Raw genomic sequence first — 19,457 nt, forward strand, 5'->3', positions numbered from 1 at the left:
CTTCTCTGAAGAGTAGATATTAGAGGTCACAGAGAAGCAGAAGTCGGGTGCCTTTTGTCTGTGGTGAAGTTTTGCTCGAGCGCTAGGCTGTTGCCGGGGTGGACTGGGAGACCTGCTTTGAAGGTTGAGACGGAACAACAGCGCCGAATCCACAGAGGCCCCAGCGGTGTGTAATTGGGGAAGTTGTCTCTTCCTCCGTATTCATGAAGACGCCTCTGCAAATTACTGATCCGCATTGTTCCTGGAGTCTGATTTATCCCCCCGTGACCTTCTTCTGCAAGCAGGCCCAACCTGCACCTGCCAAATACAGCCCGGCTGGGCTTCAGTTCTGAGCAGTCACGACATGCTCAACCTGCCAAATACAGCCTGGCTAGGCTTCAGTTCTGAGCAGTCACGACATGCTCAACCTGCCAAATACAGCCCAGCTAGGCCTCAGTTCTGAGCTGTCACGACATGCTGAACCTGCCAAATACAGCCCAGCTAGGCCTCAGTTCTGAGCTGTCACGACATGCTGAACCTGCCAAATACAGCCCGGCTGGGCTTCAGTTCTGAACAGTCACGACATGCTCAACCTGCCAAATACAGCCCGGCTAGGCCTCAGTTCTGAGCAGTCACGACATGCTCAACCTGCCAAATACAGCCCGGCTAGGCCTCAGTTCTGAGCTGTCACGACATGCTGAACCTGCCAAATACAGCCCAGCTAGGCCTCAGTTCTGAGCTGTCACGACATGCTGAACCTGCCAAATACAGCCCAGCTAGGCTTCAGTTCTGAGCAGTCACGACATGCTCAACCTGCCAAATACAGCCCGGGTAGGCCTCAGTTCTGAGCAGTCACGACATGCTCAACCTGCCAAATACAGCCCGGCTAGGCCTCAGTTCTGAGCAGTCACGACATGCTCAACCTGCCAAATACAGCCCAGCTAGGCCTCAGTTCTGAGCGGTCACGACATGCTCAACCTGCCAAATACAGCCCAGCTAGGCCTCAGTTCTGAGCTGTCGTGACAGCCTAAACCTGCCAAATACAGCCCAGCTAGGCCTCAGTTCTGAGCTGTCGTGACAGCCTAAACCAGCCCGGCTAGGTTCTGAATCGGCAGAGCAGGTCTACAGCACTCTGAGTCACCAGGCCTGGCTCTCATCCTCACTTAAATTCATTCATCCGTCCGACACCGAGGAGATTCCTGTAGATTACTCACACTCTTAAGAAGAAGGACCTTTTCACCTGCATTCTCAGCAAAGTCCTTTTTTTTCTTAGGACTGTGCTTTTTGGTGTAAGAAAAGTCCATTTTGGTTTGAAAACCGATGATCTGCAGTTTGAGTTTTTCAAAATTTTCCAAGAGCAAAAAAAGAGTTCAAGTTTTTGAAATACTTGTGTCAGGACTTGTTTAAAGTCAGTAAAAAAAAAAAATTAAAAAAAATACTATCCTAAAACGCAAGGTTTGACTTCCAAGAAGTCGTCTTGAAAAACGTTTCTTGGCTGTTTCTCAGTAGCTTTGGCCTTTCAGTGTGGGGAGGTTAGTGGAGGGGGCCTTCTTGTGGGAAGACTTTAAAGTGGCTGTTGCAGTAAAGATTTAATATCATTTTTGGCTCCAGTGGTCGCGCCTAGGCAATGCAAACATTTCCGCGTTTCATGGCAAACTGCCCCGCTCTCTTCCTCCAGTACAGTAAAAACTGCCCCGCTCTCTTGCTCCAGTACAGTAAAAACTGCCCCGCTCTCTTCCTCCAGTACAGTAAAAACTGCCCCGCTCTCTTCCTCCAGTACAGTAAAAACTGCCCCGCTCTCTTCCTCCAGTACAGTAAAAACTGCCCCACTCTCTTCCTCCAGTACAGTAAAAACTGCCCCGCTCTCTTGCTCCAGTACAGTAAAAACTGCCCCGCTCTCTTCCTCCAGTACAGTAAAAACTGCCCCGCTCTCTTCCTCCAGTACAGTAAAAACTGCCCCGCTCTCTTCCTCCAGTACAGTAAAAACTGCCCCGCTCTCTTCCTCCAGTACAGTAAAAACTGCCCCGCTCTCTTGCTCCAGTACAGTAAAAACTGCCCCGCTCTCTTCCTCCAGTACAGTAAAAACTGCCCCGCTCTCTTCCTCCAGTACAGTAAAAACTGCCCCGCTCTCTTCCTCCAGTACAGTAAAAACTGCCCCGCTCTCTTCCTCCAGTACAGTAAAAACTGCCCCGCTCTCTTCCTCCAGTACAGTAAAAACTGCCCCGCTCTCTTCCTCCAGTACAGTAAAAACTGCCCCGCTCTCTTCCTCCAGTACAGTAAAAACTGCCCCGCTCTCTTCCTCCAGTACAGTAAAAACTGCCCCTCTCTCTTCCTCCAGTACAGTAAAAACTGCCCCGCTCTCTTCCTCCAGTACAGTAAAAACTGCCCCGCTCTCTTCCTCCAGTACAGTAAAAACTGCCCCGCTCTCTTCCTCCAGTACAGTAAAAACTGCCCCGCTCTCTTCCTCCAGTACAGTAAAAACTGCCCCGCTCTCTTCCTCCAGTACAGTAAAAACTGCCCCGCTCTCTTCCTCCAGCACAGTAAAAACTGCCCCGCTCTCTTCCTCCAGTACAGTAAAAACTGCCCCGCTCTCTTCCTCCAGTACAGTAAAAACTGCCCCGCTCTCTTCCTCCAGTACAGTAAAAACTGCCCCGCTCTCTTCCTCCAGTACAGTAAAAACTGCCCCGCTCTCTTCCTCCAGTACAGTAAAAACTGCCCCGCTCTCTTCCTCCAGTACAGTAAAACTGGTGGACCCGTAATGCATTGATTTGTCGCTCCTGTACGTTCCGGAGACTTTCAGTACCCCTCTAATCGTTTAAACCGAACCGGGTTTGAACCGTAGGTCCCCCGCATCCCCGGAGCTCTGAAACCGCGGTCTCTTAATTACACAGCTGCGTTTCAGAAGCCGCGTCCGGGACGCCCGGACCGCCGGCAGGCTTTCGTCCGCCAATACCTCGACGGCGCGCCAAATTTACTGCCAGGCCTTCTCGGCTCTTACCTGTTGAATGTTTAAAAAAAAAAAAAATGGTGCCGAGTCGATAAAAAAAAAAAAAAAATGTATGTCTGTGCATGAGGAGTACGGCTTTATTTTTTCTGGTTGGAGATTTGTAATTATTTATGCGTAAATGCTCATATATATTTATGAGCAGATGCTGGAAACAGCTCTGCGCTGAACGTGACCATGTGCACTTATAATGGGTGTCGGTGTTTCGGAGATGAAACAGGTCGTGGTGTCTTGTATTTTTGCCTCGTACACGAGAGGTAAATTGAATTTGCCTGTTTTCTGCGTGTAACTTCGCCCCTTAAACCAGGGATCTCAAACGCAGAGTCTGGAGGGCCGCTGTGTCTCCTGGTTTTTGATGCGTTCCTCTACTTCAGTTCTTAATACAAGTCACTGGTTGGCTAAAGAGTCTGCACGCCTTGCTTCCAAGGACTGAACTGGCTGCCAGTTGAAGGGAAATCGCAGGAAGTAGCGGAGTTTGAGGCCGCCCGGGGGGGGGGGGGGGGGGGACTAATGGTCATAGTTTGAGGCTCTCTTTGTAGCCATCGCGCTCAGAGCCACGTGCACACACTCACACACACACGCACACACTCACTCTCACACAAACACACACACACACTCACACACACACACACACACAAATGCACACATCTTTTACACTAGGCACCCAGCACACAGGTTACAACTAGCCAGGGTGGTAAATAAAATAAAATAAAATAAAAGAAAATAAATGGGGGGGAAAAAATACAAAAAAGAGGTATTGCTCTCCGTGTTCTTTTTCCCCCCGGTTCGAGGGTGAAATATGGGCCTGTCCAGGGAGGGGAGATAGTGCCACAGCGGGCCCAGTGAAAAAGCCTTATCCCAGGCAGCCAGTCCTGAGCGCCACCCCCGCTATCTCTCCCAGCAGCCTCCATCACCCGCGATCCCGATCTAAGAAGCTGAGAGCCGCCGCGCCGGAGGATGAGGAGGAGGGGGAGGAGGAGGAAGAGGACAGAGAGCAGAGGGCCCAGGCCACCCTCCCGCAGGGCCCCAGGGTGAAGAAGGAGGCGGGGGGAGCGAGCAGGAGGGCGGAGGGGGGAGGGCCGGGACTGACCTGCCAGGCCGGTAGGCCGTCAGACGCGCCGGGTACCTCAGGTGAGATAAGGCCTGATTACGTGTCACATCAGCCGGGACTACTTTCCACTGTCTGCAGAGCACCAAATCCACTGCTGACAAAACTCTGCTCTTTCCATCCACGGCTCTGCCTTACCATTTTTCTCTTCTCCCTCTCTCTTTCTCTCTCTTTCGCTCTCGCCTTCTCTCTCCTTCTGTCTCTCCCTTAAAATTTCTCCCTTCCCCCATCTCTCTCCCTGTCTCTCTCGCCCTCCCTCTCTCTCTCTTTTACTAGTTACCCCCCTCTCTCTCCTTCTCCCTTTCTCTCCCTCTTTCCCACCCTCCTGCTCTGGCTCACCTTGTGTCTCTCACTCCTCTGTCTTCTGTCTTTCTTTCTCCTCTCTTATCTCTCCTTCCCTCCCTCCATTTTTCCCTCACTCTCTTCCTCCCAGTCTCTCTCTCCATCTTTTCCTCCTTCTCTCCCTTCGTGTCGTGGCCCTCGTTACGTTTCTCTATCTTTCTCCGGAGCTCAGAGGGGATTATGGGTATGTGGAGACAGCAGGGGAAAATGGGGGCGCTCTAATATTGATTTAATGAATTGAGCTCCTCCATCACTTCATCTTGTGATGGATATGAATGTATCAGTGAATTTCACAGTGAGTGATTCATGAGCACCTGCTGTAACTGGATGGAAAAAGTAAATTGACGCCAGATCAAGTGAAGTTTTCTGAAGAATAATGGTTCTGGAGAAATGCCACGATAGACTGTTAGAGAATGACCGGATTAAAATGTTTTCTCCCTCTTTTTTCCTAACAATATTTTAACGTCTGCAACCTTTGATAGGCTCCTCAAAATGGCGTCAGCAAATTATCTCCTGTTAAATGTTTTAGCGCTTATTAATTATATTAGGAAAGCAAATTGGGCAGCCAGTGTTTGATTTATTGCTGGTCTAACTTGTTTTGTCACTCAGGGAACGATCAGACAGAGGTGAACAGGAAGATGTGCACCAGGAACAGGATGGAGAGCGACAGCACTCCGGGGTCCACCGACCCCGCCCGAAGGCTCCACCCGCCCAACCGCGACCTCTCCCCTTCGGAAGCGTCGGAGCAGGAGCCCGATCCGTCCGGTCCTGCGGGAGAGGGGGAGGACGAGGAGGGGGAGGTGGTGGAGGAGATGCCGGCTCCTCCCGTGGGTACGGAGGCCCAGCCCGGCTCCCCGGTTGCTGGAAGCTCGGGGCTTCGCGGGAGACTGGAGCCCCTGTCCGGCGAGGAATCCACTCAGGGTCAGGAGATGGCCGTTGGCGGCCTTTCCCGAGTCGCGGTGGCGGAGAGTCGAAGCGGGGGGTCACGGAGCGGTACGCCTCCTGCAGAGCTCCTTAACGCCGCGTCTCCCCTGCCTTCCGCTGCGCCCAGAGCCCCGGCGTCTGGACCGGGCGCTAGCAGCAGGGCGCACGTGGCCCACGGAAGTAACGCTGGCGCAGACTCGCTGGACACTGCGAGAGGAGCCTCTGAATCTCTCTCTAGCGACTCTTCAGCAGCTGGTCACCCTGGTGACTCTTCGACCGCAGGTCACTCTAATGGCTCATCGGCAAGAGGTCACCCTGGTGACTCTTCAGCAGCAGGTCACCCTAGTGACTCTTCAACAGCAGGTCACACTAATGACTCTTCAAAAGCAGGTCACACGATTGACTCTTCGAGAGCAGGTCACTCGAGTGGCTGTTCAGCAGCAGGTCACTCTAATGACTCGTCTGCACCAGATGTGGAAGCCAGTTCTTTGCCAGTGGCCCTTGCCGGCGCGGAGTGTTCCACTGGAGGAAGTGACACGGTCCCCTGCGAATCTGCGGAGCGGTCCCGCCCTCCCTTGCTGGACCCGTGCGGAGCAGGCGTCCCCCCTCTGGCCTCAGGTTCGGAGCAGCTGGTGGGGAACCGCGGAGGAAGGCGCGAGATGCCCTCCCTCACCCCCGTACTCACGGAGGAGGACACGTCTCTCCCGCCCCAGCTGGACCAGGAGATGCCCTCTCTCACGCTGGCGGTCGGCACGGAGGCCCTGTCCCGCTTTCCTGGAACCGGCCACCAGGGGGACCCCTCAGCGCCCGTCCTCCACCGGGAGGAGTCCCTCTTCGGCTTGATGTCAGAAACGATGGTCCCTCGCGTCCATCCTGTGGAAGAACCGTCATTACCCGTCATGCTACAAACGTCTCATCCTCAGTCCGATCTCCATCGAGTACTTCCTGTTTGTCACACTCCACCCGAGACCCTACAGCCTCAGAGTCCAGTGTCTGACCCTTCAGGGCCACATGGTCTGACCAGTGGATTGAAGCTGCAGGGCCTGCTTGCTCCTCCTGATGGCGAATCTAGCGGTGTCTCATTGCACACGGGCACAGATGCCCTGAGGGAGAGCGAGCCGTTCCTCACTAGTCCTTTAGGTCACTCGTCCCACACTCCAGACCGCAGCCATTCGGATAAGCACAAGCCTTCAGAAGAGGAGGTTAATGATGTAAGTGGCGCTCCAGCTCTAACCTCATGGTGTTCCCATTCCTGGCCGGTCCTGGTGGGAGTGGAAGCAGAGGGCTCCGTGGCTAACCAGGACGGCCGAGCCGGCGGTTCCCACAGCCCGAGCGCGGAGATCGGGCCTTTGGGCTCGGGTATCTGGGACCACCTCAACTGCCAAGGCCCCGCGGTTCTGATCGAGAGCGTCCATCCCGAAATCCCTGTGGTCCTGCCGGAAGACAGAACGGCGACTTACTACACGCTCAACTCCCCGGCCAACACTGCGTGGGAGGAGGACGAGACCCCCGAGGAGGCGGAGCCTGACAGGGTGGGGGCGGGGCCGGAGGAGGAGTCGCACGTGCTGGGGGCGGGGTCAGGGGCGGGGCCCAGCGACGCGGACCGCCGCAGGATGGAGATGGAGGCCGCAGAGGCCCTCACCCTCTGCAGGGAGCTGACGGCTGGCAGGAACCCGTCACCCCCCAGGGAGGAGCCGTGGGACAGCAGGAACCAGTCCCCCCCCAGGACCTCCTCCGCTCGGAACTGCGACTCGGACGGCGCCCCCAGTGTGTCCACGGAGGGGAGCGACCTGGAGTCCGAGGAGGCGGAGCTTGAGCCCGGGGAGATCTGCACTGTAAGGCCCCGCTCATCTAGCTCCTCCTCAGGCTAGCGTTTACCTCAGCCAATCACATACTGCTCTCGTGTGATTTAACTGTGAAATGCATGGGGACTATCGGGCCTCTCGATCTTAGTTTAGTGTGAGTGTAATGGAATGCTCTTGAGGAGATGGACGCTGTCTCTAGCTGGAATAACAGAATCCAGTGCCAAAATGCTGGTTCCTCCTAACACATTTTTATTACTTATTAGTTATTATGGCCGTATTCTTATCACACATAAACAGGACAAGGACACGCAAGCTGAATTGGCTGCTGTGAGAGTTATGATGGAATGTTAGCATTGGTAAGATCAGTCTGTAATGTAAGATCAACTGTATTGGGAACGACTCTAACCTCTCTACAGCCACGAAGCTAGGGGAACTTATACAATGCATGCAAATCACTCATTGATGCAGTAATTCAGTGCTACTGTATTTTATTGATTCCTCTACAGTTGAAATGGTTTTCAAAAAATCGTATATTTTCTAGATGTCCTTTTTACCTTGTTCTACAAGCGAGGCACTTCACTTGCACATTTTTATTGGGTGACAGTGGGATATCTGGAAGATTGCTTCTGGTGTTTTTTGACCATATTATTGGAGGACAGATCAATTTTCCATCAAAAAATGTATTTTTGGGCGCAGTTCCCCTTTGAAAATGTAACATAAAGTTTGACTGCTATAAAGCCAGTGAAATCCTTAGGGAGCTGAGCTGTCGGGAATAACTGAAAGGGACATGATGCGGTGGAGAACTTTCCGGAAAGAGTCCAGTCGGACGTTCCTCTCTCTCCCCAGTACCCCAGTCAGATGGTGGTCCAGGTGGGCCGGATGAAGACCACCAAGAGCTGGCGGCACCCGCTGAGGAAGCCCACGGCCCGGGCAGTGCCCAGTGCGGTCAAGCAGCAGGCCGTCAGCGACGAGGGTGAGTCCCGCGGGGGGGGGGGGGCGGGGGGGAGGGGAGGGGGGAGGGGGGCGGAGCCTCGTTCTGCTGCCGCTCAGGTGCGCTGGAGCTTCGCCGATCGCCCTTAAGCCTCATTTTCCCGCCTAATGGAGATGGATGCGGAGCACAGCCAAGGTGAATGGAGCTTTCCTCTCACTGTAAATTTATTTAGTTTTATTTTCAGTATATGTTTCAACATCTTACAGGTCTGTTCCTCCTAAGTCAGTGCTGACTTCAAAAAAAAAAAAAAAAAAAACCATATCTTTGAATACGTAAAGCAGGAAAACATAGCATTCTGGAACACATTTTATCGGAATGTACGATGAGCGTACGACCAAAAGCACCCGCCCGCCGTACGCGAGACCCGAAAAACCTGCTGTTCTCTTCGGGCCGGCCCGCGTGTGAGAGAAATGTGGCTTCTTTTAGCCCGGGCCCCAGATGCATGTCAAACGGAGTAATTCATGCGTGGCGAAGCTTATATCTGCCGCATAGGCCTGCGTCCAGTTGTTAGGCCGGGGGGGGTGGGGGGAGGGTTCATCCAAGCGCGGCGGGGGTGTGTTGGCTGCGTGCGGCCGGGGGTGGGGGGATCTCCAGGCTCGGACTCTCACGGCGCGGGGGTGGGGGGGGATCGCCAGGCTCGGACTCTCACGGCGCGGGCTCATTAGGCGAGGAGAGGCGGCCGGCCGCGGCGTGTGTTCCGCGCGCTCCCCGTCTCGTACACGCTAACCGCTAACCGCTAACGCTTCAGCTCCTGCTCCCCCATCACGTATACCCGTAATTACGGGCTCGCTGCGTCTGATTCGCTGCGTCTGATTCGCCCTGCCCCCCCCGGCCATACACGCGGAACCGTGTTTCTAGATCCCGTCGACAGTCTGTTAAAAAAAAAAGACGGTTGGTTTCTCTCTTTTTAAAGTGCCAGGAGGCGCGGGTAGCTGCGGTGGAGGCGCGGGTAGCTGCAGTGGAGGCCGTTCGCTCTGTCTAATCTTCGTCTCTCCCTCGCGGTCTCCTCGGTGCTGCTCGCTCGACCCCGGCGAGCCGGAGAGCGCCGTAATTACCCGGGATTTGAATTTTGCGAACGTGCCGGCCGTTAAAAAGCGCAGCTTTCTGTCAGGCGGCTGAACGCGGGGGGGGGGGGGGGGGGGGGGGGGGGGGGGGGGGGGCTGGGAACTCGCGCTCCGCGCAGTTTCACGTTTTTGCGAAGGCGCTTTCTCTTCCCTGCCGTCGTTTCTTTCACCGCGCCTTCAAAGAGGAGCTCGTTATCGCGGCTTGTTTACGCTGGTTGAGCTCGCTGCGCCCACGCGTCTGCCCCAGGACGCCAGCGACCCCCGCGCCGGTCGGGCTAGGAGCAGGTCCCTCTGCTCCCCCTCCAAAAACCTGAGGGGGGTTCGCGCGTTAAGTTTAAACAGTGCTGCGTTTCAGTACCCTCACTGATGTCACGTATGCTTAGGGATCGAGGGACCAATCCCGGAGAGCCGCAGCGTCTGTCGGTTATAGACGTGCTGAGGTCACTGATTGGCTAAAGAATCCGCTAAGGAATCTTGTTTTGAAGGTTTTAATTGGCTGCTGATTGAAAGTAAACCACCATTCCCTGCAGAAGGAGCAGCCCTCCGGAACTCGGGTTTCACACCTGCAGTTAATAACCGAATGACTGTAAGGCATATGATGACAGAGCACAATTTAATCTGTGTGGAGGGGGCCTCTTTTGTGTGAGAGAGAGAGAGAGAAAAAAAGTTGGAAGTGAGAACAATGCAATATTCCTCTTACCTCAGGGTTATTTCTGAATAAGTTTTCGGCTGATTTCTTGGTGAGATTTTAATTAGGTGGCTGCGAGGTGTATGAATTTACGCGTGAAGTTCTGAAGTATAAAACTTCCTTTAAAGAAAAACGGTACTGTGTAATGTGCACACTCTCACACACACACACACAGTCTTTCAGTGATAAAATACACTGAGGGTAATATTGCTGGATGTGTTAAATCCCAAGTGGCACATATTATAACAGGCGGTGGCGGTGGGTTTACGTATTTATGTATTTATGTGTTCATGTATTTATGCGTTTATGCGTTTATGTATTTATGTTGAGAAGGATATGATGGCTGGTGGGGTGGTCTGGCCTGTGCTGTTCCTGTGTAAGTGACTGTACAGCAGGACCCAGTCAGTCCTGCCCTCCCCAATAACTCTTCTCATGTTTAACCCACTCTCCTGCCTTACAGACACAGCCCAGATCGGTCATAAAACCCAATCCGTGTCACACTAAATATGTCAGAATTCACTCCCCTCCCCCAACCCCCCCAGGACCGTTCTGTAACTGTACAGGAAAAGGTCAAAGTGTCTACGAGACGGATCGCGTACTGAAACTACACACACACACGCACACACACACGCACACACACATTCACGTGTGCGCACACACTCACACACAGAAAAAGACCATTAATTTATCTGTTCCAGCCTGGCAGTGTAAAAAATGGCGGGTCCCTGACTCCTAACGCGTTCCGCTGGAGCGGAAGGCGGAGCGGCCGGGGACGGGGGGTGGGGGGGTGGGGGGGTGAGCGGGCGGGGTTGACGGGCAGCGGTGCGGGCCAAACGGGCGGGGGGGTCAGTGCCCGGCGAGCGCTCACAGAGTAATGAGGCTGAGAGGAGAGCCCTTTCGACACCGTGGTGCTTCTTTTATTAATGTCCTGGTTCACCTCCCACAGCCTTGAGCCAGGCTTGGCCCGGGCCAAGGGCTTCCAGGAGGCCCCAGATCTCGCCCTGAACTCGGGCCACTGCTCCGCGTTAGCTGGGACCTCCAGTATTTCAGCCAAAAATACAGAAATCCTTTGCCCTTCGTCTCCTGTGTACAGTAGTGCTTTTGCCCTTCTGAGAATGACCTAGCAAACCCAGGGTGCCGTGAGCTGCTAGTAAAATAAAATAAAATAAGGAACATTGCACATAAGACAAGCACACACATGCACACACAGAAACACGCTACACACACACACACGCTGGGAGCCGAAGCGCTTCGGTCTGCCGGCCCCGCCGCCGCGCCGCTGCCAGGCGCTAACACGCCGCGGGCTGTTCCAGGCGAGTGAGACGCGCTCCGGCGTCCAGCAGCGCTCGGAGAAACGCAGCGTCCCTGTTTCTATTGGCCCCTGTCCCCTGCCTTCTGAGAGGCCTGCGGTTGCCAGATTTACAACCCTCTGGCTGAAACCCCCCCCCCCCCCCCTTGGTGGAGCGCCGGACGCGCCGCGGTCCTCTTCACGGATTACGCCTGTCAGCCGGCGAGAGATTTCGCCGCCCCGCCCCGCTCGCTTCTGCGCGTTCCCCTGGTGGAGCGGCGATCGAAAAGGCCTGCTTTCCAAGGCTTTCTGATGGAATTCCGTCCATTTTTCAGGTCCATGCCTGTGCGGTAGAGGCTTGTATGTTGGGGCTTAAGACTTAATGCAGGATAAGACCGTAGAAGCCTCTCTCTGTGCACAGCTGAATTATACGTGTTACAGGTGTAAGATGATTGTTCGGTTTGGGGTTCAGTAGGCCGCGGGCATTCTTCATTGGAAGCGTGCAGGTGTGATGAGAATATCCTTTGTGTTCAGAGAGACCTCTGCTCTTATGCGTTAGCGTGAGGAAGTTTGGTTCATTTGGTTGAACCTTCCTAGATAGTGAGCCCTTAGCTTTCTGTTCACTGAGTGAATAACAGGCATAAATTCCGCTTGCCCCCCCCTCACCCCCAGCCCCCACCCCCCAGACCCCACCCAGCATCAGTCACACAGAGACTCTTGCTGTGGTTGGATCAGTCTTGTCTGCATGGCGTGGTGAGAAAATGATAACTCTAATTTGAATGGCCGTTGAACACAGATCACTTAGTGTCATAATTATGTTTCACACGGTGGACTGGTTTATTTTTTTTTCCTTTCTCTAATTTTGCATTGGGGAATATTTCCGAATGAATATTTTTCCTTCGCGCAGACAGCAAAAAGTGATAGAGGTGTAATTTCGTAATTACTGAAATTAATCAAAGAAATGAAATAATACGGTGCCGTCCAGAGAACTTACACATGACATTCGTCTTGCTGCGATTTAATCATGGGGAAAATCGAGCAAAAGGCAACTGCGTGTCAGAATTACCAGATCACCTTCTGTTCTCAGGTTTTTCTTTCCTTTCTTTCTAAAGAATGTTCAAATGCGTAAACTAAATTTTTGTTTTAGCCTGCGAGTGGGGAACACAAAAAAGAAAGAAAAAAAGGAGTCTTTTCATTAATTTCATTCATTCAACCGGTTCGCAAGCGGTTCCCATTAGACGAAAGCCAATCGCTTGCCAAGGGTCCCACATTCCATTGTTCTGGGAGGGTTCCGTGTGATTGGCTTTCTGTGGTCTCCACGGAAACTGTGCTGCAGCCTGCGGGGCCAGCTGGAGCCTGGAAGACGGGGTCCGGCTCCATCTGCGCTCTCCCAAATCGCAGCGTCCAGTCACGGCCAACCTCTGGCTGTCTCCACCCTAACCCCGCCCCCCCAACCCATCAGGTGGTGAAGCTGGTCTGTGGCATTTCCTCCATGTAGTCTCTCGCTTTCCTGCTACGCTCTCTCTCTCTCATACAGAACTCATTCTGTGGGGTTGAGGCTACCTGATTGTGTTTCCCTGCTGTAGCGACAGGAACAACGGTAAAATAGTAAAACAATGAAATATAATGGGCTCTCATCGGACCTGTATGACCCAGAGTGAACGTTGCTGTCGAACGCAAACACATTCGCTCCCCGGCTGTTTCTCCGGCCTCATATCTATAGGTGGGGGGCTGGTGCTTTTTTTCTCCGCACATGGTGCTGTTTCAGCAATTATTTCTGTTATTTTTAATTTATTTAAATTTACTGTAGAGACTTCCTGTCTAACTGGATTAGTAGAATGTGTCTTAATGGAGCAGCCATTTTCTTTTTCTTTCCTCTTGACAGAGCTGGATGCACTCTCAAGCTCCACATTGTGTCTATTCTTTCCCATCCAGGGAATTTTTTGTGCCTCGTGCCTTGAGGGAGAGAAGCTTTTATTGAAATTTTGTGCCACCTGGGAAGTCTACTCCACTCCAATCGGAGGTCTGGTCCTTCAAAAAATCAGTGCTGGTGTTTTTAATAACGGCAGGTGCCTGCTGGGAAATTACCCAGCATTCCCTCTTTACCCACAGCAGTGTGTGTGGTGGTTACTACATCCTTCATTCATCTACTGAGACAGTCCAAGCTAATGAAGCCATATCAGTCTTTAATCCCATAATGCAACAGAACTGATTCCTGCTGGACGTAATGCTGAACTTTTATTGAGGCCAGATTTCCAGTATCAAACTATCAGGCATATATCCATTCAGAACAACCGTTGTGGAAATGGAACATGCTTATGCAATATATTGTAAATACGTGGACTTTTTGGAAAATCTAACGATAAATGTTGATGATTATGTAGCATAATGGATGAGAAACTTGGCTGATAACCTAAAGGTTTGATTCTCATATAGGACACTGTCATTGTACCCTTGAGAAAGGTACACAACATGAACTGCTTCTGATATTGTCCAGCTGCATAAATAGATATTATATAAAAAATGATGAATAAAAAAATGAAAAACTTGTTTACCCAATAATATATTTTATGTCAGTATATTTTCATAATTTGTTAATTATATTCCTTTTCCCTGAAGGATACATACTTGTTCATGTATTTGCTTCTTAATTTTTCAGTAGTGATTTCCAGAAAAAACAAGAATAGGTGTACTTTTTTAAGGATGCAGGATGAAAACGGAGCGTTTCGTTTCTTCCTGTGTGGACGGTAGCGGTGGTGAATAGCGCCACTGCCGTGTCCAAAGTCCCTTCTCCCTTGAGCGGCTCTCCCCAGGACCGGCTCTTAACACCCGGCCCTCTCCCACCGCAGAGCTTCCGGAGGTTTCCCTGACGGAGGAGGAGGTCCAGGAGGCGGAGCCCTGGGCCAAGCCGCTCCTGCACCTCTGGCACGGACGCAAGCCCAGCCTCCCGGCGGAGCGCGAGTACAACGCCGCCGCGGCCAGGAGCCCGCCGCACTGCGCCATCTGCACCCTGGTCATGCCCTATTACCTGGTAGGCCCCGCCCCCCACCGTGGCCCCCGTCCCACCGCCGCCGTCTCTGGCGCAGATACATCTGGGCAGGGCGGGCGGAAGGCACGGGGCCATCTGCACCCTCGTCATGCTGTATTACCTGGCCCCGCCCCCCGTGGCCCCGCCCTCTGTGCCCCCCCCCCCCCCCCCATGGGCCCCGCCCCCCATGACCCCCCTCCCACCGCCACCGTCTCCGGGGTGGATCAATCTGAGAAAGGCTGAGCGGAAGGCACGGGGCCATCCTAAATTAGCCTGGAGGAGAACGTGTGTGGATGCTTCTGCCACCGGCTGCAAATGTGTTGCCAGGGGGAGGGGGGGGGGAGGTTGGAAGGAAATCACTCCTGGCAACCCAGTCCCCAGGCACTGGCACACTGGAGAAAAAGAACAATGCGAATGTTTTAGGAAGAGTAGAGTGAGAACGGCTGAACAGCTCTGTGCTGCTTTTGCCTTGTGTTGCAGACACGCTTATAAATTTGCATATGTAGATCTTTATTGAAATGAAATATTAAGATCAGACAAGATGCTACAACATTTCACAGTTTATGGGCAAACGTAGAAGTTATTGCAGCTTTAAGTTATTGCTGTATATATATGCGCACACACACACGCACACACACGTGACTCACAGTAATGCATTATGTGTAAGTTATTGATTGGTGGGGCATACACTATGGCCATACAAAATTTGGCACTTTTAATAGTTTCCCCATAATGGCCACAGGCTGTCACTCCTAAATATGTCCTGTGACCTCAGATAAGACCTCCAAAGTCAGCCTCACAGTAAAGCCCAGCATTATAAAGATATTTATCGTTGTATTTTTCATTTAGAATATATTGTAGTGTATTTCATCTATCTAAGGATGGTGATTGCACACGGCTTGTGCAGTGGAATGGTGGTCGCAGTACCAGCAGGTCCAGCTGAGGTTATTTATTTATGACCTGAGAGGCGTATCCCTTAAATGCCCCCCCCCCCTCCCTCTCTCCCCCCCCAGCCTGAGGACAGACCCGAGGACAGCCGGCCCGTGGATCTGGACGCCCTCAGCAGGCACAGGTCCAAACCCCTCATCCCGGAGATCTGCTTCTCCTACAGGGAGGGCAACAGCGACACCTGCCCCCCCACCGCGGTGCTGGAGGAGGACGGGTCCAGCCCCCTGGTGTCCTGCAGGACCTGCTCTGTACAGGTGCACGCCAGTAAGTACCGCACGCCCCCCCTGACCCCCCAGCCCCTCCCAGCAGGCCTCAAGCCATGAGAGAGGAGCAATCGGGCTCCTAAAATGGAGGGAGCACTACTTTAAAATGAGAGAAACGACAGTCTCGCTCACTTCAGCCCGCAATGGTCAACTGCACCCAGCAAACGGGAAGGAATGGAACTCGGATATGGGAATCATCCCGATATTCCAGCCACAGAATTATTTATATTTTCTTTTTTCTTTCTGTCCTCCCCCCTTTTCTAAACACTAAGACGCAAAAAACGTTCAGTGAGGAAGAATGCGGTCGGGCGATGTCAGCGCGTTTACACGATGAACGGCTTGTTTGTTTTCCTCCGCGCCACATCAGAAGCGGAGCGGCGCAAACAGGGGCGCTGTATTGCGGGGGTGGAGCGGAGGGCTCGGAGGGCGGTCCTGGCGAAACGGAGGCGAAACCATTCAGCCGTTCAGCCAACAAGGCTCCGCTCCGGTCCCAAAATCGTTTAGCGATTTCACGGTCCCCCCCCCCCCCCGCGCCCCTTAAACCGCCTCTCCTCTGGGTGAATCTCCTACACGAACTGCACGCTTCTTCTGTAAGCGCGCCAGCGCTACACTGCTAGCGCTTTCCCAGGGTCTCCCTCTCTGGATGGCGGCGTCTCTCGACCCGGTGCGGCGAGAGAGAGAGCGGGTCGAACGGGATCCGAAACGGCTTCGCGGAAAACCGCCAACCGACGAGCTCCCTTAAAGATCAGACATTCTGTCCCATAAGACTCTGTTATTAGAGCTCCACGCGATAGTGCATGGTGGCCTCGTACGGTCTCTGTCGTAATTAACAGCAGGAATGTTTACTAAAGGGAAGGGTTTTAAATTCGACAGACTCCTGGGAGACACCCTTCCCCTGCGCTCGGTCCTACGGGCTGTGGGTTTCCTCCGGTTGCCAGTGCAGAAATGAAATCCATTTGTCTTGGGGGAATTATGAGGGGAGAACGGTGGGAGGAAAAATGTGTTTTGCCCGATGGCTTATGGAGATGAATCACCATATTGGGTGACCTGGGTGAAGAGAGAAATCAGGCGGTCCCCCCCCCGCTGTGGTCCGCGGCCCCCGACCTCCCAGTCGGCGCGGTCTTGGGTTTCGGTGGCGGGTCGCGGTCCGTACGTGACCGCGGCTAACCTATGGGGCGGGGCGGACGGGTGGGGGGGGGGGCGTGCTGCCAAATTGTGAAGGGCTGAACGATTCGGTGGCCAAAAATGACACGGTAGGCCTGTGTTCTGACAGGGGTATCTGTCAAAATACACTGTGGAGCGGGGAGGGTAAGAGGGTTTTTGAGGTACAGTAAGTTTTCTCCCAAATTTCTTCCATTTACAAGGATTACTTTCTAGATTTTGTTTCTTTTTGATAAAATGAAACTGGAGGTGTTGGACGTACTTTTACTGCGTGGTTGTTTAATGTTCTATATTTGAAGTGAAGCCTGTATTTTTTGTTTGTGGTTGTAAGGAGACACGTGAGGAACAGGTGTTAGGTATCTCGTATAAGGAATGATGGTAAATGAATTGAAGGTCATTTTTCTTTATTTTTTCTTGCTTCTTGAACAGATCATTTAGTTGTGTGTGGTGACAGTAAGGCATTCGCTGATCTCAAGGCCCACAAGTTTGACATATGGTGCCAATTATGTATATGTTAAATATATGTCAAGTATTTTTTTTTTTTTTTTACACTCCACGCATCGCTTCTGACCTTAAATAGTGTTCGCCGAAATATGCATTCATTGTGAAACGGTCCAATGCCATCGTTTCAGGTTCATTAAAGTCCAATATCCAAAATGTACACTTAGAAAAATATTCTCGCTCCTCCATCACTAACAGATTTCCAAAAACACACACTGCTCCAAAATTTCAACCACTTGAATGCATACCATTTCTGGTCCATATTGTTCAGATTAATGTTTGTGTATCGTAATGTGTCATTTTCTTTTACCCATGATGCTGTCTGGAAGTCATCTTGCCTAATTCCTGTTTCTACGGAGAGAGTGTTTTTCCTTTCCCTTTTCCTTTATATTTAACATTACTTCATACATGCTTCGTTGGAACAAAAAGTACAACTGTAGTTCAGCGTTTGGTTTTCCACAATATGCTGCGCATGATAAATTTAGCATGAGCCATTAGCATCGCATAACTGGCTGCATAGCGTTTTATTAACTGTGGAATCCATTATTGTGGTGTGTCGACTTTTCATTAGCAGTAACCGAAATGAAGTATATTGTTAGAGTTTATTAAAGGACTTGTGATGAACATGGCTTTCACAAAACGTCTGATTGTCATGAACTACCGATAATGTGGTAAACGATGATTGACAGCTTGTAGCCCAGGAAACAGATGAGATGTATCGCAGTAAGGTTTTATTGGGCTTTTGAGTCAAAATAATAATTAAAATTAATTTCATTCATGCAGACAAAACTCTAAGATGAGCACCATATGAGCTGGCTTTACTGAATTTATTTACTCATTTTAATCATTATAATACATCATTGTGTAATAATCTTTGAGGGGTTCTGCAATTGTTTTGAATTAAAATGAAAGAAAAAAAGAAAAATACTCAATAATAATAATAATGATATGCTCTTGTGAAGTGCAAATAAGAAAATTGTCTTTGACTCCAGAGTGTGACAGTCTTTTTCATTGTTACCTGACCAGAACATTAAGTATAAATTTAAAGGTTATGATAAAGCAATTTGGATGTAACAGTCACATTTTCTGCGAATCAAACTGTACTTTCACTGTAATAAGATCACTAGAAAACATAAATCACCAGATAAATAAACTTCAGGGAAATGAAATATTAAATCTGTTAAAATAAAAAAAGAAACAGCCACTACATGCTCTAATTGTTTTCTTGTTTTCTTTATTTTTATTTTTATGAACATCCATAGGTTGCTATGGTGTCTCTGCACAGGATATCCATGACGACTGGTCATGTGATCGCTGCCTGAGTGGAGAGCTCACTGCTGTAAGTCCGCCCTTCCTTTGTCTTTGTGTGTTGGGGTTCGCGCTGAACGTCTGTACTTAACACGCCTGTTCGCAGACGCAGTGACTGCACAGCTCAGCTGCAGAACGGCAGGCTGATGAGAGTCTGAACCGATGACATCACAATGAAGGGGCGGGGACAGACTACAAGGGTTATTGGACATTCCTAATTGGGGAATAAATTGGTGAGCAGCAACCCAGCTGGCTGAAAATGGGAGGAGTAAATAAGCTCATAACAGCCAGGGCAATGATGGGTAAAGCGTTACCTGAGTACAGGTGAGACTTCATGTGCAGCATGTGCGCTGGCCTCCCATTGGTCAGAAGAGCCTCTGATGCCTATTAAGACTGCAAGACTGAAGCGCTCATCTTCTGATTGGTTTTAGTTGGTTTTCCCTCTCTTTCTTTGTTACGGTTAAGGAAGCTTAATCGTAGTTTAGGAGTATCTTAAGGAAACTCTTTATTAAGAAAAGACTTCTGCCCAGCACAATTTCAGATCCACAGGCTTGAATGTTCTATCCTCTTTTGTCCTCAAGTAGTTAATTTCCTGTTGAATTTATTATTTAATATAAAAATTCAGAGGAACTAAAGATGGTTACGCACCTGGCTTCCCAGAGGGGGAATAAGTAATTTTATTCATGTACGTAAATTAGAGATACAACAAGAAAAGTACCTCCAGGCAGTTATTAACAATTAGAAAAAAAAATAATTTTCAGTAAAATGGTAAATTGCATTTTTTTTTCATATTCAAATGAAGTGAGCCATTATTCATAAGATGGGGAGATCATATCGCGGATTCTTCATAGGGGCAGGGGGCATGCATTAATATGCATCAGCCTTTTTTTATTAGCAAAATATTTTACATCAAAATGCAGCGCTATTATTTTATTGCTTTGTTTGATTGTATTTTTTAATTGGCTTTGACTGGTGCCTCAGGCAAGGTCTTGTCTTGTTTTAAATCCTTTGTATTTTGACAGAATAGAGACAGCACTCCCTGCAAAGAATGGCAA

At 50.9% G+C, this 19,457-nt stretch overlaps 1 protein-coding gene across 4 annotated transcripts in view; it reads left to right on the forward strand.

The window, feature by feature from the left end:
• Window positions 1-19,457, forward strand: part of LOC118231574 (lysine-specific demethylase 4C-like) — a 133,016-nt gene that overhangs the window by 72,716 nt on the left and 40,843 nt on the right. For 3 of the 4 annotated variants that reach the window (XM_035425503.1, XM_035425505.1, XM_035425507.1), the window contains exons 10-15: window positions 3,885-4,114; window positions 5,043-7,192; window positions 8,009-8,135; window positions 14,043-14,224; window positions 15,235-15,433; window positions 18,357-18,433. In XM_035425503.1, the coding sequence (XP_035281394.1) occupies window positions 3,885-4,114; window positions 5,043-7,192; window positions 8,009-8,135; window positions 14,043-14,224; window positions 15,235-15,433; window positions 18,357-18,433 (2,965 nt within the window). The remainder of the gene's footprint in view (window positions 1-3,884; window positions 4,115-5,042; window positions 7,193-8,008; window positions 8,136-14,042; window positions 14,225-15,234; window positions 15,434-18,356; window positions 18,434-19,457) is intronic. The other variant, XM_035425504.1, reaches the window with a different exon arrangement.

This window comes from Anguilla anguilla, chromosome 7, assembly GCF_013347855.1.
Source record: "Anguilla anguilla isolate fAngAng1 chromosome 7, fAngAng1.pri, whole genome shotgun sequence".
Classification (NCBI taxonomy): Eukaryota; Metazoa; Chordata; class Actinopteri; order Anguilliformes; family Anguillidae; genus Anguilla; species Anguilla anguilla.